This window comes from Mirounga leonina, unplaced genomic scaffold (assembly GCF_011800145.1).
Source record: "Mirounga leonina isolate KUSES-001 unplaced genomic scaffold, KU_Mleo_1.0 Mir_114, whole genome shotgun sequence".
NCBI lineage: Eukaryota > Metazoa > Chordata > Mammalia > Carnivora > Phocidae > Mirounga > Mirounga leonina.
The window spans coordinates 46,527,560-46,552,933 of NW_023270265.1; the positions used below are offsets into that span (position 1 = coordinate 46,527,560).

The 25,374-nt window shown below is 45.3% G+C and overlaps 1 protein-coding gene across 2 annotated transcripts; it reads right to left on the reverse strand.

Annotated features, from left to right (window-relative positions):
• Positions 1-2,783: 2,783 nt before the first annotated feature.
• OAT (ornithine aminotransferase) lies at positions 2,784-24,183 on the reverse strand. Of its 2 annotated transcripts, XM_034985683.1 has the most exons (11): positions 24,102-24,183; positions 19,447-19,533; positions 18,050-18,277; positions 13,801-14,025; positions 13,601-13,696; positions 10,082-10,209; positions 8,488-8,610; positions 7,729-7,857; positions 6,847-6,960; positions 5,634-5,778; positions 2,784-3,814 (listed from the first exon to the last, which is right to left on the reverse strand). In XM_034985683.1, the coding sequence occupies exons 3-11, from the start codon at positions 18,246-18,248 to the stop codon at positions 3,654-3,656; spliced, it is 1,320 nt and encodes a 439-aa protein (XP_034841574.1). In that variant the 5' UTR covers positions 18,249-18,277; positions 19,447-19,533; positions 24,102-24,183; the 3' UTR covers positions 2,784-3,653. The 2 variants fall into 2 exon arrangements, with proteins under 2 accessions (XP_034841574.1, XP_034841583.1); XM_034985692.1 differs by lacking the exons at positions 13,601-13,696; positions 13,801-14,025; positions 18,050-18,277; positions 19,447-19,533; positions 24,102-24,183 and adding an exon at positions 13,018-13,477.
• Positions 24,184-25,374: the final 1,191 nt, after the last annotated feature.

Consider the following 25,374-nt stretch of genomic DNA (forward strand, 5'->3'; position numbering starts at 1 on the left):
GCTTTAAATTCCTAGTGCCTCAAATGCACTGTAATTTTGCCTCACGTGCTAGCCTAGGTAAATCAGATGTCTTACCCAACCTGAGTTTTCTTATGTGTCCAATGATAAACTTAGACCAGGTGTCCTAGGAAGACAAAATGCAAAGAACAAATCATCGTTGGGGTTTCTTATGGGCTGAATTGTGCTCCTCCCCTGAGATTAATAGGTTGAAGTCCTAACCCCCAGTACTTCAGCATGTGACTGTATTTGGAGATCAGGTCTTTAAAGTGATAATTAAGTTAGAATGAGGTCATTAGAGTGGGCCCTGACCCAGTGTGACTGGTGTCCCTATAAGAACACACACACACACACACACAGAGGAAAGACCATGTGAGAGTTGCCCCCAGAAGAAACCAGCCCTACAGACACCTTGACGTCAGACTTCCAGACTCCAGAACTGTGAAATAAATTTCTGGCATTTATGACACTCAGTACTTTGTTATGTACTAAGTACAATGGTACTTACCACTGGAAGTGCGAAATAACACCTGGATTATCTTTCTTTGGGCGATTCAACCCAGGGCCTGTATCTGGGCATCCCATGCTCTCCGTGGCTTCTGCTTTAGGCCACTCCTCCCCTTCAGGGCACAGCCAGCCCCGCCAACTCTACCCCATTTCTCCCCCTCCCACTAGCACCCTCATCTAGAGGTTCCCTCTTCCTCCAATGGAGAGTGGCGGGGACCCCTGACTGTGATCACATGCCCTAGGCAGCATCTGTCGGGTACTGTGTGGGGACTTTACCTATCCCATAGCGGTTCATGCCCACACCTCTCTGGAAAGGTGGGTATTGTCCCACTTCCTCCGAGGGGGGAAGGGAGGCTCTAAAGACAAGTCTATAGCTCTGACATCCCAAAGCCTCTCCTCCGTCCTGCCTCCCCACTACCTGGGCTCCCCCCATCACCAAGCACCCCCTCCACAAACTATATAAAGTGAAGCAAGCACGTGGGTCTTTCCGCCTCGCTCTCCACGTTCCACATACCCAGCACCACAGACATGGCTAGCAAACCAGGAAGCGTGCACTGGGTGAACAGGTCTGCAGCATTCCCCCTGGCAGGCTTGTCTAATATATCTGGTATCACCCCACTTCCCTGCTTCCCGTCCTTCCTCCACTGACGCCAAAGGAATTCCAGACTCCCCAACATCCCACCTTCTTGCACGCGAGGTTCTAACTGCTCCCCACGGCACCCTGTGCTTTCCTACAGGGTCCTTTCTCAAACTATTAGGCCCACAGAGGATTTAGCAAGAAGCTTGTCGATTTCTTAAATTCACCTGGCCTTCAGGGCTTCTCTGATGGGTGAGAATTGCTGAATGCACATCAAACGGACTCCTGCCTGATGATCATAGGCCTGAAGGCAGCATCAGCATCTGCCTCTGCAGGGACTGGGGCCCCCTGAGCGCTCACTGGAAATGCACAATTTCAGGTCTGGCTCACACTGAATCAGGATCTGCATTTTAGGAAGACCCCTGAGCCAGGTTTCTCAACCCTGACTGCACACAGAATCCTCTTGGGGAGCTTTAAACTTCCTGGTGCTTGGGTGCCAGCCTGGAGACTCCGACAGCCCGAGTGATGCTAATGGGCAGCCTCGAGGCCGTCTGCAGGTTCCAGTCAGGGGCCTCCGGGAGGTTTGGAGGGAAGGCTGAGACACTGGTACCCGGTCCTAGAGTGCAAACCAGGGATGGAGAACTGGCAGCCTCTGAACGTTTCAGGAGGAACGTCACACTCCCGTGTGCCATGTGTCCTACAGACAGACCTGTCTAGCCGCTGCCAACACTTTAACCAGAAACTCCCACCCAGACCAATAAGCACCGCCACTGGTAAGAACAGACCCCCTGTAACTGCCCACACGTTCAGTCATGAACCCCCATGCTGCTACGAGGTAACTCGTTGGAACCTGGGGGTGGCAGGGAGCCACACAGCACCATGGCATTTAAAAGTGCATTCCCGGGGCACCTGCGGCTCAGTCAGGAGAGCCTGCGACTCTCGATCTCAGGGTTGTAGGTCCGAGCCCCATGTTGGGTGTAGAGATTATTTAGAAATAAAATATTAAGGGACACCTGGGTGGCTCAGTTGGTTAACCGTCTGCCTTCAGCTCGGGTCATGGTCCCAGGGTCCTGGGATCGAGCCCCACATCGGGCTCGCTGCTCGGCGGGAAGCCTGCTTCTCCCTCTGCCTGCCACTCCCCCTGCTTGTGCTCTCTCTCTCACTCTCCCTGATAGATAAACAAACAAACAAACAAATAAAATACTGAAAAAAAAAGAAATAAATATTTTAAAAAATAAAAATGGGGGGGCGCCTGGGTGGCTCAGTCAGTTAAGTGTCTGCCTTCGGCTCAGGTCATGATCCCAGGGTCCTGGGATCGAGCCCTACATCGGGCTCCCTGCTCAGAGGGGAGTCTGCTTCTCCCTCTCCCTGCCACTCCCCCTGCTTGTGCTCTTTCTTTCTGTCAAATAAATAAATAAAATCTTTAAAAAATAAAAATAAAATAAATAGAAGTTCATTCCCTTTGACACAGCAATCCACCTCTAGAGACCTCCACGAACACAGACTGTAGAAACGTAAAGCAGACACAAGCTTTGTTTAAAGAAGGAAAAACTGGAAACAACCCAAGTGTCCCCCAGTGTGAAATTATAATATATCCACATGACAGTCCTCACAGGCTGAGATAAACTTGTAATTACCGACATAGAAAAGCCTCCAGAATACTATGTTCAGATAAAAAAAAAAAAAAAGTTGCACAATGCCATGCATAATAAGGATACTTTAATAAAAATGGTAAATACCAGTATAAGCACAGGAAAAAAGCAATTATTGTCAAAGGGGAGAAGGGAGTATATAATAACAGACTTTCTTTTTATAATTTCTATTTTTCTATCACCAAAGACGCTGAAATGCTCTTAGAAAACACACACAGTAAAGCAAAAACATTCTCAAAGAGCTTAAAAATGTTAGGTAATCAGAGACACTGCCATCATAACAGATGCTTAAATAGAGCGTTACTTTAAAGAAAAACTGAAAATAAACCTTTCTTACAAACTGTATCACTTAAAACATAATCTGGGAATGTTAAACACTAATTCCTAATTAAAAATGACATTATAGGATACACCCTGGTGCTGGCCAATACGAAGTTTCCTTAAATCCTAGTATTTCATATAAGCTTAACCATTAATCCTTCCTAAAATTCAGTGATTATAATTTAACTTTATAAGGTTAAGCAAGTCTTCCATGTACTATCCCATGTAACTTTTTCAAATACAAAACATCTGTTCAGTAAGGAAATTATAAAAACATAAAATTATACTGCAGGGCTTGATTAAAAGGCTCTCTATATACAGGTAGGTACATTTCACCTTAAAAGAACACACGCACACAGAAACTTGATTGTACAGAGATGCCATTCCATTCTCTTACAGTCGCATTACACAGCACACCGAGTGTTTATAAATGCCCTTCTATTATGCACGAACTGAAAAAAAAAAATGTATATTAAAAAAAAGTCCGTGAAGACACCGGGGAGTGGCATGTGCCTCTGTGAGGTACAGGAATGTGACAGAGCTCACACGAACTGCTGGCTCCAGCTGGCTCCGGGCACCACTGGAAACAGCCCCTCCCCTCAGAAAGACAGGATGGTCTTGTTAATGATTTCCACCGACTCCTGAACCTCATCCTCCTTGATCACAAGCGGTGGGGCAAACCTGATGATGTCGCCGTGGGTCGGCTTGGCCAGGAGTCCATTATCTCGAAGCCGTAGACACACCTTCCAAGCATCATAATCTAAAGAAAAATGGCCAAACATGCATGCTGATGAAAGACAAATGTTTGAGCATCCCCTTGCAGTACAGATGGGCAAGAGCCACCTGGCAGAAGAAAACTCCCAGGGCTTACTAAAGAAAGACGCTTAGAGTTGCAAGAGCGCTTTGTTCTTATTCTCAAAAATGAGGTTATTTTTCAGCAAGCGCATTAACTAGGTTTGGATGGTCTGATCAGACATACAGCTTTATTCGTTTTTCAAAAATGAAAAACACCAGGCAAAAAAATTATGTGCTAAGGCTGTCGTATTAATTATGAGGAACCAGTGCAAAAAGAATTTGGGCAGGACACAGAGAAGTTAACAGGCAGAGAATGAGCAATACTCAAACTCAGGGAACACTACACATTCCTAAGATGGATCTGCCTCCTGAGCTTGTGGAAAGAGACTGTCCTCATTTTAGAGTATGATTGTCAACCCTGGCTGCAAGTCAGAATCACCGAAAGGGTTCGGCCAATGCCTGGGCCCCGCCCAGACCCATCAAATCAGAATCTCCGAGGGGAGGCTAGGTTTGGATTGTTTTTAAAAGTTCCTCAGGGGGGCGCCTGAGTGGCTCAGTCGTTAAGTGAATGCGTTTGGCTCAGGTCATGATCTCAGGGTCCTGGGATCGAACCCGCGTCGGGCTCCCTGCTCCGCGGGAAGCCTGCTTCTCCCTCTCCCACTCCCCCTGCTTGTGTTCCCTCTCTGGCTGTGTCTCTATCAAATAAATAAATAAAATCTTTAAAAAAATAAAATAATAAAATAAAAGTTCCTCAGGGTAAAAACTAAAAAAAGAAAAAGAAAAAAAAGAAAAGTTCCTCAGGGGGCGCCTGGGTGGCTCAGTCAGTTAAGCGTCCGACTCTTGGTTTCGGCTCAGGTCGTGATCTCAGGGTCATGGGCTTGAGCCCTGTGTTGGGCTCTGCGCTCCGTGTGGAGTCCGCTGCTTAAGATTCTCTCTCTCCCTCTGCCCGCCCCCACACCTGCTGCACACGCTCTCTAAAATAAATAAATAAAATAAAAATGAAAAGTTCCTCAGGTGACCCTGAAGTGTTGCCAAGGTGGGAATCACTGCTTTAAAAGGAAGGGTTATCGGGGCACCTGGGTGGCTCAGTCGTTGAGCATCTGCCTTCGGTCGTGGTCCCAGAGTCCTGGGATCGAGCCCCGCATCGGGCTCCCTGCTCAGCAGGAAGGCTACTCCCTCCCCCACTCCCCCTGCTTGTGTTCCCTCTCTCGCTGTCTCTCTCTCTGTCAAATAAATAAAATCTTTAAAAAAAATAAAAATAAAAAAAATAAAAGGAAGGGTTATCACAGGAAAATCCAGCAAGGAGCCCTCGAGGGCCAATACAGATGATGTACTGCGACAGCCCACACGCAGCAGGCGGCGGAGGGGGAACTCCGGTCACCGCCATCACTGTCACGCGTCGCTCCGACTGCTACTCCCGCCACTCCCGCCACCCCTGCCACCTTCGCTGCCGGAGCAAGTCCCGCCGGGAGGCAGGGAAGACAGCGAACAGGAAGCCCCCCAGGGAAGTGCCGTGTGCAGGCCGTGGCAGCAAGTAACTGAACACCGCGTGCTGCGTCACAGGCCCAAGGCAGAACGGTAAGTGACGTCACGGAGCAGTTCAGTCCTTCCCGGAGGAAAGGGCTCTATTTCCACAGGCCATTAACAGAAGTCAGATGAGACTCTGCCTAACAGACCTGGTCAACAATTTCAAACAGGGGAACCCAACCACCAGAGAAAATACCGCAAGTGTTTCAGTCCTTCCCAAAGAAATAACATCTGGAGTAAAATGTTCGCGTCCATACCTTTGGTTTCCCGAATAACAATAGCATTTAGCAATCCTTTCCCCCTGACGGCTGTGACGATGTCAGACGGCAGCTTCATGAGCTCATTCCTCAGGATATTACCCATCTTCTCTGCATTTTCGGCAAGGTTTTCTTCTTCCAAAACCTGTGTTTAACGAGAAATTACACAAGTGCTAAGATTGCCCTGGTTTAAGTCATTCTTTGGAAAGGAACGTGGACAATAAGCAAAGGAAGAACACGATCAGATAAAGACCAGAGTCACTGAACTTTCGTTTGTTTTCCAAAGTCTATCCCAGTTTCATTTTTCTTTTAAGTACGCTCCGCACCCAGCATAGAGCCCAACGTGGGGCTTGAACTCACGACCCTGAGATCAAGACCTGAGCTAAGACCAAAAGTCAAACGTTTGACTGAGCCATCCAGGCGGCCCAACCAGTTTAGTTTCTAGTTAAACATATACAAGCCTCAAACAGAGCTTGCTTTAGTCACAAATCCATCATCAATCTGATTTCGTGGCAAAATAAGAATGAAAATTTGTTTAATGCAACTGATCTTATTAGCTGAATAAATCAATGGACTGAATATACTTTAATTTTTAAACTACAGTTTCATTTACTTTTTTCCCTAAAAAGTCCATCCTTGGATCCAGATCACATAATTTTATGCCTTGTAGTAGGCCCCTAAGGAATAAGTCCAAAAGTGTTCAAATCTACACTTTAAAAACAAAGGAGGGGGGCGCCTGGGTGGCTCAGTCAGTTAAGCATCTGCCTTTGGTTCAGATGGTGATCTCAAGGTCCTGGAATCCAGCCCCGCATCGGGCTCCCTGCTCAGTGGGGAGTCTGCTTCTCCCTCTCCCTCTGTGCACGCTCTCTTACTTTCTCTCAAAATAAACAAAACCTAAAGAAAAAAAAAAAAAATAGCCTTGCGGGCCAGGTCTGCTCACAGAGTAAAAGCTCTGAAAGCCACCCAGGGCCTCTGGCCCCAAAGCTCCAGGTGACTGCAACTCAAAACCCCCAGAGGAGTCCCGTCTACAAGACCAAGGTTAAATTACTTTTTGAGAATGCCTTGCCCCTAAAGTCCCTCCTCTGGACTTCATGTTCTATGATACTTGGCAGTCATTATATTTCTCATTACGCCCCTGGGCTCAAACTTAAAAGCCACGTCGACACCACCCAGACAAAAGGACACCAGACAAATGGTCTGAATCGGCTGTTACCTCCAGGGCCGCAATGGCCACTCGGCAGCCCAGCGGGTTGCCTCCGTACGTGGACCCGTGCTCCCCCGGCTTAATGGTCAGCATTACTTCATCGTCACACAACACGGCCGACACCTGCAAGACAGAGAATTCGGGACCAACCAAGTCATTTCCCGGACTGACCGTTCCCACTCTCAGCAAATATTTATGAAGCTGGTATTAAATGTGACATGAAGCTTCCACAAACAAGGGCTATGCATCTTTCATCCTAACTGCCAGGGACGAACTGGTGATACCCTGGGCTCAGTGCGAGCTCGTCAGGCACGCTTTGATGGCTCCGAACAAGAGCATTTAGGAACCAAGAGGAAAGCGGTTTCTGCAACGATAGAATTTAGAATTCTTTCCACTTGCCAAGTGAAATGCCTGGTTTAACTGCCTAGAAAACAACAGTCATGCGCTACGGTCAGAGCCCTTTACCTATCATCCAGTATAATGACTGGCTCTGAGCAGTAAACTCAAGGACGAAGCTACAACAAAACATTACTCTTTTCCCAACCTCTACATGAATCAGTCACGGTTTTAGACAATTGGTAATGCTAGGTTTCTGAACAACGGGAAAAAGCACAGGCTTCTACAGAAGTACTTCTGGGGTAAAATGCTTCCATCCAAAACAAATGCCGGAGCAAATTCCAAGGTACACGCAGTTCTCCGGGTAAAGTTAACGAAGCCGATCGGCCCCCTGGAATGCCGAAATGTTCCTATTACACGTTCAGGGTGCCTTGCAGCGCACTCCGTATAACCAGGCCATGGGAAAGGCACATTGTCATGATTGGCTGACGTAAAAATATCTTAAGGGCAGACTTCACAAGAGTAGGGACTAAAGAAGCTGAACCCTCAACTTACAGGGTACAAGCCACCGGAAAGCGCCTTTCCCAGAAGAACCACATCAGGTCTGACCCCTTCATGATCCACAGCCAGCCACCTTCCAGTTCTGGCCAATCCTGTCTGTATCTCATCAGCAATAAACAGAACCTGTTGGAAAACAAGGGAATACATTAATTACTGATTTTGTTTCCACAGGGCAAACAGCGAACACTTCCCCACACAAATCTGTCATTCTGACATTCCCTCAGATTGGTGAGAACCTTTTAATTACCGACTGAAGTTCAACAGCATCCTATGGAAATCCTGCAGACACACAATTATCTCCTGTGTCAGGCCACTCCCTCCCTGAGGCCCATTCTGCTCTATTCCGCAGGGTTTGGATAGAACTACTCTCTGGGAACAAATTAATTCACTTGCTTATTCCAAACATTTCTTAAACAGTTACTTCTTAAATATGGACCAGCTCGGTGGGAAGAGGAAGAGAGCAGAGGGATACAACCAGGGGCCTGGGGAGGATCACAGCACCCACAGGCTGCTGGAGTGGAGAGGAAGAAACCACCCTTGGCCCGGGAAGTCTGCAGCTCTGCCTGAGCCCAGGCTTGGCCACTTTCCAGAGCTAGTAAAAAGTCAACTTCTGTGTAGGCCGCTGACAGAGCGTACTAGAAAGTTCTGAAGCTCTCAGAATGAGGTCTCCCCCTAGTGGAAAGGTGATGTCATCTTTGCTTCCACACTACCGGCCCAGCCCTGAGCGAGGTAGGCAGGTGCAAGGTGGGCGACCTGGTGCCGGGTGCACAGCTCTCGCACGCCCATCAGGTAACCAGGATCTGGAACGACGACGCCCGCCTCACCCTGAATTGGTTCTACCATGAACGCAGCAACGTTTGGATCCTGAAGAACACGCTACAAAAAGATATGAATACGTTTTAGTAGCTTCCTTTTTAACCTATTTGGTTAAATAGCCTAAAAGTAAGTTAAATCTGAAATCACACACTGCATATATTTTTACATTAAGTATGCTAATTAAGTTTTGTACTAAAGTATAACATTTCTGGGTGGCGCAGGCGGTTGGGTACCCGACTCTTGGTTTTGGCTCAGGTCATGGCTGGGGTCTCGGGACTAAGCCTACGCGTCAGGGTCTGCACTCCAGGCAGAGTCTGCTTGGGACTCTCTTTCCCTCTCCCCTTACCCTTTCCCTGCCAACATGCGCTATCTCTCACTCTTAGAATGGATGTAAATCTTTACTTTTTTTTAAAGATTTTATTTATTTATTTGACAGAGAGACAGTGAGAGAGGGAACACAAGCAGGGGGAGTGAGAGTGGGAGAAGCAGGCATCCCTCTGAGCAGGGAGCCTGATGCAGGGCTTGATCCCAGGACCCCGGGATCATGACCTGAGCCAAAGGCAGACGCTTAACAACTCGGCCACCCAGGTGCCCTGGATGTAAATCTTAAAAAAAAAAGTATAACATTTCTGACACTCAGTTACCAAGAGCTCCAAATATTTCAGCTTTAAGCTACTCTACCCTATTTTTTTTTTAAGATTCTGTTTATTTATTTATTTGACAAGAGAGAGCGAGCGAGCGCACAAGTAGGCAAACCACAGGCAGAAGGAGAGAGAGAAGCAGGCTCCCTAGTGAGCAGAGAGCCCGACGGGGAACTCGATCCCAGGACCCTGGGATCATGACCTGAGCCGAAGGCAGATGAAGGCAGACGCTCAACCGAGCCACCCAGGCCCCCCAATATCCTTTATTTTCTAATACATAGTTAAATGTACTATCAAAACCAAAAAAACATAGCTTTTTACTTTTTTTTTTTAAGATTCTATTTATTCATCTGACAAAGAGAGAGCACAAGCAGGGGGAACAACAGAGGGAGAGGGAGAAGCAGACTCCCCACTGAGCAGGGAGCCTGACATGCGGCTCAATCCCAGGACAGGATCCCAGGACCCCAGGATCATGACCTGAGCCAGAAGACAGACGCTTAACTGACTGAGCCACCCAGGCACCCCAAAAACATAGCTTTTTAAAAGACATTTTCAGTGAATCTTTTTATTTTACAAGTCCTCCACTCATAATTTTAAAAGGCTAGCTAAAAACTGAGTAATTTTATCTAATAAAGTAATTAAACATACACTATCCAAGTTACTTATGCAGGATACAAAGAGAAAGTAGCTGGTTCTCAGGATTAGACCATGGCACCTGACTTCCCCGTGCTGGAAACCAACAGACCATTACAGAGACCAGTCTGAAATCTTGGCCCAACTTATGTTAGACAGACGTTCATTACAGTCCCATATCTATTTTCAATTCATACATTCAACAAATTTAATTTCTATTACTCTGAGCTAAAGCACTGTGAGGCTAAGTGCAGTACCTCAAGAGCAGGCAGATCATTATATGGAATGATTTCAAAACCTGGCATAAATGGTCCAAAACCATCATAGCTGCTTGGGTCTGTGGAACTGGAGATAGCCGACAATGTTCTCCCCCAGAAGTTTCCAGCTGAAAAGGAAAAATAAACAGAGATTATTTCAAACAAACCCCCAAACTTAATAAGCATGGTCCCCAAAAAATACCTTAAGAAGTTTGATTTTTGGGGGGCGCCTGGGTGGCTCAGTCGTTAAGCGTCTGCCTTCGGCTCAGGTCATGATCCCAGGGTTCTGGGATCGAGCCCCACATCGGGCTCCCTGCTCAGCGGGAAGCCTGCTTCTCCCTCTCCCACTCCCCCTGCTTGTGTTCCCTCTCTCGCTATGTCTCTGTCAAATAAATAAATAAAATCTTTAAAAAAAAAAAAAAAGTTTGATTTTTTTTAAAAAATGAGGTTTTGCTTTATACAGCCTCCGGTGAGCTTTCATTTGTTAAAAAAAACCTGATATTAGGGGGAAAAAAACCACCCACTATTAAACACCATGGCTCACACAACCACCAAGGCCTGGCCTCGCAATTGCTATTATAGGCACTTCTCTACTGAATGTCCAGACTATAATCTAGAGCCCTAGAGGACAAATATTGGTCTTTTCTTTCAGTAATCCCAAACCCTAACAACTGAGGCATTCAACATATGCTTTTCTAGACACAGTGAATTTATAATAGCAATAAAAGAAAAAGAATATCCTTTACAGAGAATTAGTATTTTCCTTTTAAACACCCAATACTACAGAATGAACTTTAAGTTTCATTTGCAGATGAATGGATAAAGAAGATGTGAGATAGATAGATAGATAGATAATGGAATATTATGCAACCATCAAAAAATGAAATCTTGCCATTTACAATAATGGGGATAGAACTAGAGGATATTATGCTAAGCGAAATAAATCCATCAGAGAAAGACAAGTATCATATGATCTCACTGATATGAGGAATTTGAGAAGCAAGACAGAGGATTATAGGGGAAGGGAGGGAAAAATGAAACAAGACGAAACCAGAGAGGGAGACAAACCATAAGAGACTCTTAATCTCAGGAAACAAACTGAGGGTTGCTGGAGTGGTGGGGGGTGGGAGGGATGTGGGGGCTGGGTGATGGGACATTGGGGAGGGTAGGTACTATGGTGAGCACTGTGAATTGTGTAAGACTAATGAATCACAGATCTGTACCCCTGAAACAAATAATACATTATATGTTAATAAAAATTTTTTTTTAAAAAATTTCATTTGCAGAAAACATCCCCAGGCAATCTAAACATTTTCAATTTTGCCTTCCTTGGTATTATCTTTTTTGTGCTAAATGACTGACATTGTTCTTTGTTCAGAAACATCTTTTTACCCATTAATTTATTTCATTAATAAATCTGAGGCCCTACTATGTGGGGCATTGTCCTTGGTGTTGGGGACAGAGTGGTCTGCATGGAGCCTGCTTACAAGCTGGAGGGAAGAAACACCATAACCTGAATCAGAGTAAAGCAAATGCATAAGATAATTTGAACTGGGTTACATTCAAGCAAGGAAAGAAACAATGTAGAATAACAGAGAGGCTTGGGGGTTCCCCCCCCCTTTTTTTTTTAATAGCTTTCTACCACCTCTGCGCACACCAACCCAATTAACCCAGTACTGAATTACTGTGTTTTGGCTTAAAGCGTCCCTCAACACTACTCTTGCAAAGGATCTCTCACATGAGTGACCCCCACTCTCCTTGTCCACCAGTCACAGCACACTGATTTTGACCAGGCTTGTGAAAGAGAAAATGCACCAGGGGCACCTGGGTGGCTCAGTCAGTTAAGTGTCCGCCTGCTGATTTTGGATCAGGTCATGATCTCAGGGTTGTGGGAATGAGCCCCACAACGGGCTCTGCACTGGGCATGAAGCCTGCTTAAGATTCTCTCTCTCCCTCTCCCTCTGCCCCTCCCCCGCCTCAGCAAGTGCACTCTCTGTAAAAAGAAAAAAGAAAAGAAAATGCACCAGTCAGCCCAGGAGCCTATCTGCTCTCCCCCTACGCAGCCTCAGGAGTCTCCTCCTCTGTGGCTTACTCTGCGGGTGGAGGAAGGGAATTTCAGTTGGGAACAGCCTTCTCTGTCTCTACCCAACTGACTCACCAACTGCTTTCAATACTCAGGTGAAAACACCTTTGCACCGTTTGCTAATATGTAAGAGACTAATACAGTCTGGAAGAATGAAAATCACCAGAAATGCCATTTTTGTTTGCAAGAAAAGTTATGATATGCCATCCTACCCCTAAGGCACGAGATTCCAAAATGGCAGGTCACAGAGCTGAGCAAAGATTTCTTCTTTGGGAATAGTAATTTGTCACCCCCAAAAACCAACTACACCTGGCCGTCAGAATATTTAACAATTTCAACTACTGAAAGAATGCATTTTGACCATGTGCAATGACAAATTTATCCATACTTTGTTTTTAAAAATTAAAATCAAAACTTTATAAAAAAGGCAGAACCTATCAACTGAACATCATTATAAAGATTCCAAGAGTCAGATTATATCATGCAGAGGACAAACTGGCGGTTCCCAGAGAGGAGGTGGGTGGGGCTATGCGTGAAATAAAGGGCATGAAGAGCACACTTATCACAATGCGCACTGAGGAATGTACAGAATTACTGAATCACTACATTGTATACCTGCAACTACTAGGATGCTGTACGGTAATTATACTTCAATTAAAAAATGAATAAAAAGTACAACTAGTAATAATAAATAAGAGGACAAAGGAAACTTTTGGAGGTGGTGGAAAGGGTAGCGGCTTAGATTGTCATGGTGGTTTCATGGGTGAACACCTATCTCTGAGCTCAGCAAGTTGTCTACATCAATTACAAACATCTTTTGGTATGTCAAAAAATAAAAGCAAAATTTAAATACACAAGTAAGATGCCAATACAGGGTGGGTACGGAGGAGAAAGGTCAGATTCCATCATCTGAAGTAACTGTTCGTCTCCCAAATCAGTATCCAAGTCATTCCTCTCAACCATTCCCAGAAATCTATCCAGGGCAACTCCAGCCCTCCTCTTCCAACAGCTTCTGAGAACATGATACAATAACACATCAAATACTAAGATTCAAACTCCATATCATGCCTAGGACACGGCCCCATTCTAACACAACCCAACCTCAACAACCTGACAAAAATGCTCTACCAGTAAAGATCATCTAGTTAATGAGAAACCTGCTATGAAAAAAATCCGATAAGCAGATGATAAATAAATCATACAGTCATTCATTTTAGGGAGTGAGGAGTAGAGAGTTACTTAGCAGAGAAAATCCCATTTATGTAGAAATACTTGGAAATAACCCCAAAAGAGAAAATCTCTCAATTTTTATGAAACATTTAGCAAATAATGTATCACAGAGGAGGCAAACACACTGGAAATATTCCATCAGTAAATTGAAATAATAATGACATCGTATGATGACATCACAAAGGCTAATGTTGAATTTCACATACCTGCAAAAACAATCTTTGCTTTGTACTTTGGAATACCCTTAACGGTGTATCCCCACCTACGAGCAAGTTTGCAAGCGGTCTCTCCAGCCTCCACTCCTATCAAGAAAGAAAATTTTTCAGTTAAAAAAAAAAAATCTTAAATTATCAAAAAGTAGTAAGATTGTTTTCTTGGCTATTTAATGTAAAAGGAAATATTTTACCTGTATTCATAGGAAGAACTTTGTGGTAGTTGAAAAGTTTAGTAATATACTCTTCATATTCACCAAGCACATTATTATAGAAAGCCCTGGATGTTAAAGTCAGTTTGTCTGCTTGACTTTTCAGAGCATTCACAATCTTTGGATGGCAATGCCCTTGGTTGACAGCACTGTAAGCACTCAGGAAGTCAAAGTATTTTCTGCCTTCTACATCCCATACATAAATACCTAAATATATAAAGAGAGTCATTTTAGAAAATCACTGAGTTACATAAAATTCAAAGATTAAGACTGTTGGCAAGCCTTCTGAATACCTACACATGAACCTTTACTTAATACAGAATTGTGGTTAAGGCATATTTTAGCTCAAGCATAGTCTGATTGATTATAAATAACCTGGTTTATAAGGAATTATATTTTATCTGTCCAGCTTGAAATTAGACCTTTAACAAGAACACAGTAACATGAAAAAGTTTATAAAGTCTGGAGTGAAACCCTCACTCCTAGAAAACTGGCATTTGGAATTTAAAAGCAGAACGTAACATAAAAATCATGATTACTTGACTGTAACTATCAACAGAATGAGAAAATATATTTCCAGATCACAAACCTATCTACTAAGGATCTAGTATCCAAAACACAAGTCAACAACAAACAACCCAATTCAGGGGCGCCTGGGTGGCTCAGTCGGTTAAGCGGCTGCCTTCAGCTCAGATCATGATCCTGGAGTCCCAGGATCGAGCCCGGCATCATCGGGCTCCCTGCTCAGCAGGGAGTCTGCTTCTCCCTCTCCCTCTGCACCCCCACTCGTGTTCCCTCTCTCTCTTGCTCTCTCTCTCAAATAAATAAAATCTTAAAAAAAAAAAAATTTAAAAATGGGCAAAGAACATGAATGGACATTTCTCCAAAGAAGATATACAAATGACCAAAAAGCACATGAAAAGATGCTCAATATCTGTCACTACAGAAATGCAAATCAAAATCTCAGTGATAGCATTCTACACTCATAAGGATGGTTATAAGAAAGAAAGAAAGAGAGGGAGGGAGGGAGGGAGGGAGGGAAGAAGGAAGGAAGAAAACAAGTGTTGGCAACAATAAGGAGAAACTGGAACTCATGTATTACTAGAAACTGCAACTCATATATATTGTAAAATGGTGCAGCCGCTGTAGAAAACAGTTGGGCACCTCCTCAGCAAGTCACACATAAAGTTCCCATCTAACCGAGCAATTCCACACCCAGGTATATACCCCAAAAAAGTGGAAGACATGTGTTCAAACAAAAATTTGTACACAAATGCTCATAGCAGTTCCATTCACAGTAGTCAAAGGTGGAAACAACCCAAATGTCCACCAACTAATGAATGGATAAACAAAATGTGGTCCATCCATATAATGAAATATCATTCAACCATAAAAAGCAATGGAGTACTAACACATGCTACATGGGTGAGCCTTGAAAACATTACACTAAGTCAGAGAAGCCAGACACAAAAGACCATGTGTTGCAGCCATTCCATTTATATGAAATATCCAGAACAGGCAAATCCACAGGGACGGAATGCAGGTTAGTGGCTGCTGGGTTTTAGGGAGAGGGGAGACTGTAGAGTGACTATTTAATGGGTATAGGGGGGGCCTTTGGGGGTAATAAAGTCCCAGGACTAGCTAGAGGTGATAGCTCTACAATACTGTAGGTGTACTTAGTTGCACTGAACTCAACGATAAAAATGGTAAATTTTAAGTTATGTATGCTTAAAAACAATTTTTTTTAATTGACTATAGATTTTAAAATGTACTGGGTAGCTTACCAGCTAACTTTTACCATGTACTTTTAACATACTGTGTTAGGTACTTCTGTATCTTATCTCATCAAAAAAACCCTATTTAAAAAACAAAACAAAACAAAACAAACCACCCATGAAAGTATTACCATCCTACAGTACAAAGATATGGAAAGAGATGCTTGGACTTAGAATTAGCCCAAGCTGGCACATACAGAACCAGGACTTGACCCCAGGCACTCAGATTCCAGAACCCACACTCTGCTAGTACAGGAATATTTTTACAAACAGTTTCCAAATTCATAACATAGAAGTCTAGATTTTCGGGGCGCCTGGGTGGCTCAGTTGGTTAAGCGACTGCCTTCGGCTCAGGTCATGATCCTGGAGTCCCAGGATCGAGTCCCGCATCGGGCTCCCTGCTCAGCGGGGAGCCTGCTTCTCCCTCTGACCCTCCCCCCTCTCATGCTCGCTCTATCTCATTCTCTCTCTCAAATAAATAAATAAAATCTTTAAAAAAAAAAAAAAAAAAAGAAGTCTAGATTTTCATTTGTTCAAAATCTAGATTACAGTGCTGGTCCTAAATAAAAATACAGCAAAATGATAAAGATGTTTAATACTCTTATACATCATCTTCTGGCCCAAAGCTAAGTAATAAAGTTTGGTTTTATTAGGTTAAGGCTGTTATTTCAAAATGTGCATTAAATCACCACTTGGCAAATATCAGTAATCATTTATTCAGGTAGAGAATAATTAATGGATGTTAAAAGTGTGAGTAAAAGTTTGCAGAGTCTCAAATCATGTCCCCACAAGATATTCAAAAGGACAAAATAGTATCTTTGTAGTGAAGAAGGCTGGCAGTCACTACCTTACCAGCCAACTTCCAAACTGAGGTTCATTCTACAAAATTATTGACCTGTACTATTTAAAAACATCAAGATCAAGATGACAAAGAAAGAATGAGGAACTGCTCTGGATTAAAGAAAACTAAACAGACCTGAAAACTGAATGTAACCCATGATCTGAGATTTTCCTTTTACGACAGGACAACAAATGAAATCTGGATCAGGTCTGTAGATTAGATAATGGTGCCTTACCAACGATAATTTCCCTATCTTGACAATTACACTATTGTTTGAGAAAAGTCCTGTATTTCAGGAAAGAAACACTAAGTATTTAGGTGTAAAGAGACATCACATGTCTGCAACTTCCTCTCAACAGTTCAGGAAAATACGTAGCCCGTGTGTGCGAGTGCGCGTGTGTGCGTGTGTGTGTGTGTAGAGAAAATGATAAAGTAAATGTGGTAAAATGGTAGCACTCAAGAAATCTGCATGAAGGCGCCTGGGTGGCTCAGTCATTAAGCGTCTGCCTTTGGCTCAGGTCATGATCCCAGGGTCCTGGGATCGAGTCCCACATTAGGCTCTCTGCTCAGCAAGGAGCCCGCTTCTCCCTCTCCCTCTGCTGGTGCTCTCTCTCTGTGTCAAATAAATAAATAAAATCTTTTAAAAAAAAGAAAGAAAGAAATCTGAGTGGAAAGAAAGAAAGAAAGAAATCTGGGTGAAGAGTAATAGAAAATTCTTTGGGTGCCTGGTGGCTCAGTCAGTTGAGCATCTGCCTTCAGCTCAGGTCATCATCCCGGGGTCCTGGGATTGAGGGGTCCTGGGATTGAATCCTGAGTTGGGTTTCCTGCTCAGCAGAGAATCTGCTTCTCCCTCTCCCTCTGCCCCTCCCCCAGCTTGTGCTCTCTCTGGCTTTCTCTCTCTCAAATAAATAAATAAATAAATCTTTAAAAAATAAAAAGAAAATTCTTTGTACTGTTATTGTAACTTTTCTTTAAGCCTAAAATTATGCCAAAATAAAAGTTAAAGGAAAGAAACGACAGCACTATTATAGTACTTTCCCTTTTTTTTTAAAGATTTTATTCATTTATTTGAGACAGAGAGACACAGCAAGAGAGGGAACACAAGCAGGGGGAGTGGGAGAGGGAGAAGCTGGCTTCCCGCCGAGCAGGGAGCCAGATGCGGGGCTGGATCCCAGGACCCTGGGATCATGACCTAAGCCGAAGGCAGACGCTTAACGACTGAGCCACCCAGGTGCCTCCTTATGTATCTTACATTCCCTCCTGGCAAGGTCCATAATGGTAAAGACAATGAGTTCATCTTTGTATTCCGCCCCCCCGCCCGTACCTAAGACTGCAAGCACTAGGCTCTAGGCTCAGGTCATGATCCTGGAGTCCCTGGATCGAGTCCCGCATCAGGCTCCCTGCTCAGCAGGGAGTCTGCTTCTCCCTCTGACCCTCCCCCCTCCCATGTGCTCTCTCTCATTCTCTCTCTCTCAAATAAATAAAAATCTTTAAAAAAAAAAAAAAAGAAATTAAATGCATCTGGAAAAATGTATACTGAGAAAACTTAAAAACAATTTTTATAAAAGGTTTCAAGCAAAAGGGAGAAGGGGCATTGGATTAATTCAAAATGTACCTTTTCCTCTCTCCAGGGCTACAGGTAAAGGATGGTAGTTGTGTGCACCATATTTAGATTCTCGCTCAAAAATGTAATCGGAAGATGGAGGGCCTTGGATTGTCTTTTTAGTCGCAACAGACGTAGCAGAAGCCACTGAGGAATGAACTCCACGACGAAGCACAGCAATGGTCTGCAGATGAGCTAGTCTGGAAAACATCGTGTCCTTCAAGTAGGAATACCACCCACCTGTTCAAAAAGAAGAGAAGGCAGTAAGAGTAAAAGTCTTCCCAGAGTCAGTGCATGTCGGCTTATCATGTGTTGAGCATTCACCAAAGTCCGCCAAAGAATCAAGAAAATGAGGGAGAACAAAGACCCAGTCCTTGCCTGGGGAAGCTTAAGGGAAATAAGCACATACATGTTTAGAGTCAAACCTGACAAGGACTACAGCAGGATGTGCACAAAGTACTACAGGCAAGGAGGCCAAGAGAATAGGTAAGAAAATCGAGAAAAACTATGGATGGGAGGTCAGGGGCTTTGACTCTCACTTACACTCTTCTCTTCTGTGCCACTCAAGTGTTCTTTACTAAGCACACATACTTTTTTTAAGTCATCAGTACTGAGAGTATATCAAGGACAAGGAACTCACTCTGGGGAGTCAGGCAAGGCTGCACAGCAGAGGGGCTAGAGAGGTGGTATCTGATCTTGTGGACTGAGCACCTGTTATAAGGGACTGCTGTGGGGCCGGATCCTTTCAAATGGGTAGGACCCTCAGTACGCAGACCAAATCAGAGGAGGAGGTGGGATCGGGCCCCACATTGGGCTCCCGGCTCAGTGGGGAGCCTGCTTCTCCCTCTCCCTCTGCTACCACACCCCCAGCCCCCCACCCCCCCTCTGCTCTTGCATTCACTCTCTCTCTCAAATAAAAAAACAGAATCTTAAAAGTTGCCAGGGGCACCTGGGTGGCTCAGTTGGTTAAGCTTTGGACTCTTGGGTTGGCTCAGGTCATGATCTCAGGGGTGGGGCTCTGCACTCAGCAAGGAGTCTGCTTGTCCCTCTCCCTCCCCCTCTGCTCCTCCCCCCTCATTCAAAGGGAGGTGCGCCCTCTCTCTCTCTCTCAAATTAATAATTTTTTTTTAAAGTTGACAAACACTAAGCATACTTACTACGTCTATATTTTTTTGTCTATACTTATGTTTTAAAAAGACTACTTAAGTCATGTTTAGACAGAGTTCCATGAATGACAAGTCAAATCACACAACCTCCTAGCACTCATTTTAAGCTGCCAAATTAGCAAAAACTTAATACTTGGAGTTTGGCTTACTTCCCTTTCAGCCTGGCACGACATGGTAAATCCAGTATGTTCAGGAATTCACAGTTACTAAACAAAATCCAGCACTCCGTTTGCCCAAACTCACCAACTATCCTTTCTTCCCACAGTTCAGATGAGAATACAGATTTTTAATCTGAGATGCAGGGATGGTGTTCAGAGGATCCAATAACTCCTGAAATAAAATGCAGAATTGTATGCATAAATGCATTCTCCGAAGGAGAAGGTCCTTAGCTCTCACCAGGTTGTATCCGGGGGAGGCACATTATATAGGAACTAGCAGACAGGGGACAGTGGCTAGCAAAATGCAAGGTCTAGCTATACAAAATGAGACAGAACTTCCCCAAAATACTACTGTGAAGTCTAAAACATGGATTTTAACTTTATTTCTTGGCCTTTTATGCTCTACGCAGTAAGAATTAATGCTCTGTTCGACCAACTAAAAAATTAACAATTTCTGCCTTGATCAAATTAGCAATAAAACACAGCATTCCGGGCGCCTGGGTGGCTCAGATGGTTAAGCGTCTGCCTTCGGCTCAGGTCATGATCCCAGGGTCCTGGGATCGAGTCCCGCATCAGGCTCTCTGCTCCTTGGGAGCCTGCTTCTCCCTCTGCCTCTCTCTCTCTCTGTCTCTCATGAATAAATAAATAAAAATCTTTAAAAAAAAAAAAACAAACACAGCATTCCATGGTGGTACTCTGAACTAAACCCTTTTTGAAAAGAACTATAGGGGCGCCTGGTTGGCTCAGTCAGTTAAGCATCTGCCTTCAGCTCAGGTCATGATCTGAGGGTCCTGGGGTCGAGCCCTACATTGGGCTCCGTGCTCAGCGAGGAGCCTGATTCTCCCTCTCCTTCTGCTGCTCCCCCTGCTTGTGCTCTCTCTCTCTCTCTCAAATAAAATCTTGAAAGAAAGAAAGAAAAGAAAGAAAAGAACTGTAGCCCTTATCACAGCCTTAGAAGGGTTTGTACTCTTAGACCAGTAATTTCACTCCTAAGATCTTATCATAAATACTCAGGAATGTGGAGAAACATTCATGCATAAAAGATATTCAACAGTAGGAGAACGGATCAACATAATCACATACATAACAACATGCTGTCACTTAAAATAATTATAGTATAACAACACGGAGAGGTGTTTTACGATGTGTTTAAGTGAAAAAAAACCATATATACAATACGTTCAAGATTATAAATAAAGAAGTAATATAAGGAAAAACTACCTGGAAAGGCACAAAAACGTTCACTGTGATTATCTTTCTACTATTCTCTACGTCCCACATTTATAATCAGAAAAAGAACTGTTACAAATGAAGCTGAATGTCTGCCTAGGTTGTCACATTCGACAGAGAAAAAGCTTAGGCAACATATAAAACAAAACTAAGGGGAAAAGAAGTGTTTGAGAAGCTCTGAGAAAATGGTCTGTGGTTAAAAGAAAGGCAGAGGTCATTTCCCCTAGGAAGTGCAGCCTGGATTACAAGTAGGTCTAGAAGTTCATTTGTATGAGACACGGTCAAATTCTAAGATGAAAACTACCCTCTGTAGTGATTTTGCTATCAAGGTCTGCAGCTCTGTGACCAGAACCATGCAGAGAGGCACTATGAAAACAAACTGAGGTATTAAAAAAATACTAAGAACTCTCTTAACTAACATTTTTTTTTTAAGTAAGCTCTACTCCATACGTGTGGATTGGCAGCCCAAGGCCATTAAATTTAATGAAGTGAACTTTTTTTAAGTTTTTATTTAAATTCCAATAAGTTAATGTACAGTGTAGTTTTTTAAATAAAAAAAATAAATTAAGGGCGCCTGGGTGGCTCAGTTGGTTGAGCAACTGCCTTCGGCTCAGGTCATGATCCTGGAGTCCCGGGATCAAGTCCCACATCGGGCTCCCTGCTCAGCAGGGAGTCTGCTTCTCCCTCTGACCCTCCCCCGTCTCATGCTCTCTCATCTCATTCTCTCAAATAAATAAATAAAAATCTTAAAAAAAATAAAATAAAATAAAAATTTAATGGCCTTCAAGAGTCAAAATAGTATGTGTAAGCCTGACCAGTCCAGGCTGTTGTCTTGCCTTTAACCAAGGCCCACACTCAGGTGCGGGGTGGGGGACACGACAGGATAGACAAGACAAGCTGCTACTGACAGGAAAAATTTTATCATTGTTTTCAGTAATCTACATAATTCACAAAGCCCTTCTTCAAGCTATTATTACTCCCATCTATCTAATCCATCCTGTCTACATGAAAACATACCTAAAATAGAATTTCCATAAAAGGCTGCATTTTGAAGAGTTAATTTAATTTAGCATACACTATGAAATACAAGTTTTTTTTAAATAACTCTAAGAAAAACCAGCAGAATTTCATCAAAAGCCACTTAAAATATTCAACTTGTGGAGTAAATTTGACTTTCCTGTATCGGTCAAATATTTACTTTTCTTGAGGTAACCATTCACAAATACAGTCTTTTTTTTTTTTTAAAGTTCTGCTAACAAAAATTTGTGGGTTTTTCTTTTTTTTGTATGTAATCTGGCTAAAATTCAACTCAAGTGCGTCATTGGCACAAACATCTTAACCATTACTATTGAAAAAGGACTGGCTCTGCCAGACCACACCCTCCGCACACCTCCAAAATTTGGTCCATTCCTACTTTTTTTTTTTTTTAAGTAGGCTCTGCGCCCAGCGCAGAGCACAAGGGAGCTTGAACTCACAACCCTGAGATCAAGATCTGCCTAACTGACCGAGCCATGCAGACACCCCAATTCCTCTGTATTTTAAAATATGAGATTCAGGGGTGCCTGGGTGGCTCAGTTGGTTAAGCAGCTGCCTTCAGCTAGGGTCATGATCTCAGGGTCCCAGGATGGAGCACCGCATCAGGCTCCCTGCTCAGCAGAGAGTCTGCTTCTCCCTCTGACCCCCTCCCCACCTCACTCAAATAAATAAATAAAATCTTTTTTTTAAGTATATTTATCTTGATGAGCGCTAATATATGCAACTGTTGAATCACCACATTGTACACCTGAAATTAACATACACACTTTTAACTACACTGGAATTAACATTTTTTAAAATGCTTCATTAAAAAAAAAAACCACAACGGGCGACTGGGTGGCTGAGTCATTAAGCGTCTGCCTTAGGCTCACGTCACGATCTCAGGGTCCTGGGATCAAGCCCTGTGTGGGGCTCCTTGCTCAGCAGGGAGCCTGCTTCTCCCTCTCCTCCGTGCTTGTACTCTCATATCTCTCCTCGCTCTCTCTCAAATAAATAAAATCTTAAAAAAAAAAAAAAGAGAGAGAGAGAGCGACAGACTCTACTTTCATACTTGGATCTTTTTCATAATCCGGAACTAGATTCTCTGAAGATGAAACCAAGATATTCTAAGAAAGAAGTCTATTGGGGGCGCCTGGGTGGCTCAGTCGTTGAGCGTCTGCCTTCGGCTCAGGTCATGATCCCAGGGTCCTGGGATCGAGCCCCGCATCGGGCTCCCTGCTCGGCGGGGAGCCTGCTTCTTCTCCCTCTGCCACTCCCCCTGCTTGTGTTCCCTCTCTCGCTGTGTCTCTCTCTTCAAATAAATAAATAAAATCTTAAAAAAAAAAAAAAAGAAAGAAGTCTATTGTTTATTTCAAACAGGTAAGATAAAGAAATTGGATTACATAAAGAACACTTTCAGGTTCAAACTGAGAACGAGTTTACCTACAGAAACTCTTAGAAACCTAAAGAAGAGATTTGGAATTGAGAAAATTACAGATTAGTCATTTATTAAAGCCAATTCATTTCAAACTCACTTTTCTCTCTTAATTTATCACCTCATCAAAGAGGTAAAACTGAAACCAAGAAGGTAAGAGTTACAAAAAGGTGGAGACCACAGGTTCCTGAGACAAGGGCCCCACTGATTTCAACCAGAATTTACTGATGTTCAGCACTGCTGGCAAAGACCTCTACGGATGAAGTCTTCATGCTGAAAGCCTGTTGGCCCCAATCCCTTGACACCATCCAATTAGTCTGCACGTTACTGTAGATAAGGCTCTACTTCTGCAATTTTTTATTTGGACAAAGACTGGAGGGAAAAACGATGTTGGGGGAGGGGAGAGATAAGCAGGTCGGAGGCAGGGCCCAGGCACTACCCGGAAGGATTCGAACCCTTTTCAAGGGTCCATCGGCGCCCTCCGTCCCATTACAAAAGCCACCGTTTACTGAGCAGTTCCCCCAAATCCATAGTGTACCCTTCTGGTAGACCTCGGGAACCCAGGGTGCCCGCGGTGCCCGGTGCCGCCTCCCCACGCGCTAGCGCCCCAACACCTTCTCGCAAGCCCGAAGGCGCGCAGCCAAGGCGCAGAGACCCCGCAGCGCTGGGGGGCCGCGGGCCGGGGGCACCGAGGGCCGAGGGCCCGCCCGGCCCCGCCTGCTCTGGCAGGCGGAGGCGCCACATCCTCAGCCTCTCTCTGCCTCCTGCCTCCCTCGCCCGCCCGCCGCTCCGGGCCGGGATGCGCCGCGTCCCCCGCCCGCCCAGGCTGCGCGTCCGCCCGCTGCCCCCGGCCCCGCAGTGCCCGCCGCCCGCCGCGTAAAACGGCCGCAAAGGCGGAACCTGCCCCCGGGCTGAGGCCCAGCGCGCCCCCTAAGCCCGTTCCCCAGCCCCCAGACCCTCGACCCGAGACCGACGCCGCCTGCGTCGGCCGCCTCGCCGGCCGCGGTCGCGGACGCCCGGTCCCGGCCCGAGCCGCGGCCCCTCCGCGCTAGCGCGGATACCTGGCGGGGCTTCCGACGCCGGCCGGGGACACGCGTCGTCGACAGCACAGCAGCGCGACGGTGGCGCGTCACAGAGCCTAAGACGCGGCTTCCGCCCCGCCCCCGGGACGCCCTCGCCACCCATTGGCTGGCGACGGAGAGCTGGGCACCAATCGCCGTGGGCCCGCCCTCCGCCCCGCCCGCCCGGCTGCGGCGCGGCGCGAACCCAACCTCCCACCGAGGTTCGAGCGGCTCCCGCATCTCCCGGGCGGGGCTGCTCTGGGCCGCCGCCCGGTCCCTGCGCTCCCGCGCGGGCCTGGCCGCTGCCTTTCAGCCGGTCGCTCACTGTCCGCCCTTTGCTGGAGGGAAGACGAGGCCCGAAAGGATGGAATGTCTGTTGGGCCTCGGGCTCCCGGAGTTTCCAGGATCCCAGCCGCGAGGGTCTGGACGACTGGCAGGACCTCCAGCCCTGCGCTCCCGGCCATGCTCCCTGTCCCTTGCCACGCAGAGCCTTCTGCGGGGCGCCCACCCAGCTACACCCCAAACACAGCTGCGGGACCCCTCGAACCCTGTTGCGCTTCTGAACCCACCCCCAGAAGTCATCACGGCAGCTGGAAAACACACTGCCGACCTCGTGCTGCGGGTAGACACTTAAATGACCGCGACACACCCCGTGTAAGTTTGTCTGTGGCGCCCTCCACAAGCCATAATTAAAACTCAGAACTCAAAATGGACAGTCCAGGACAATCTCGTATGAGAATAGGAGGGGACCTGGACATCATTTTGCCTCCACCATTTTTGTTATATGTTAGAAACCAGAGACTGGGAGAGGGAAAGCGACTTGCCCAGGGTCACTCTGCAGGTGAGAGGCAGCCCAGACCCGTGTGCCTCTGCCCTTCTCAGTGCGCAGTCCAAGACAGCTGCAGGGACAAAGGACTGCACCGTGTTTCCTTAGACCATCGTGGTCAGGGGCGCCTGGGTGGTTCAGTCTCTGGATTTCGGCTGAGGTCATGATCTCTGGGTGGTGAGATGGAGCCTGGGAACTCAGCGGGGAGTCCGCTTGAGATAGTCTCCCTCTGCCCCTCCCCCTACGGGGGGGTGCTCTCCCTCTAAAATAAATATATAAATCTTTAAAAAGAAAAGAAAAAGAAGAAAGAAAGGAAGAAAGAAAGAAAAAGAAACCATTGTGATCAGTCAGGACCCCAGCTGGAAACCTATGGCACACTCCAAATTGGAAATCTGAAGTGCATTTGTTACAGGAATTATTTAAGCATGGACTGGTAAACCACAAGGG

Excerpts from the sequence above, each read along its gene's own strand:
- OAT (XM_034985683.1), bottom strand. The coding sequence starts at position 18,248 with ATGTTTTCCAGACTAGCTCATCTGCAGACCATTGCTGTGCTTCGTCGT. Across the intron at positions 10,210-13,600 it reads AGCAAAGATTGTTTTTGCAG|CTGGAAACTTCTGGGGGAGA; the intron begins GTATGTGAAATT and ends TTTCCTTTTCAG. Across the intron at positions 5,779-6,846 it reads TGGCCATTGCGGCCCTGGAG|GTTTTGGAAGAAGAAAACCT; the intron begins GTAACAGCCGAT and ends CGTTAAACACAG.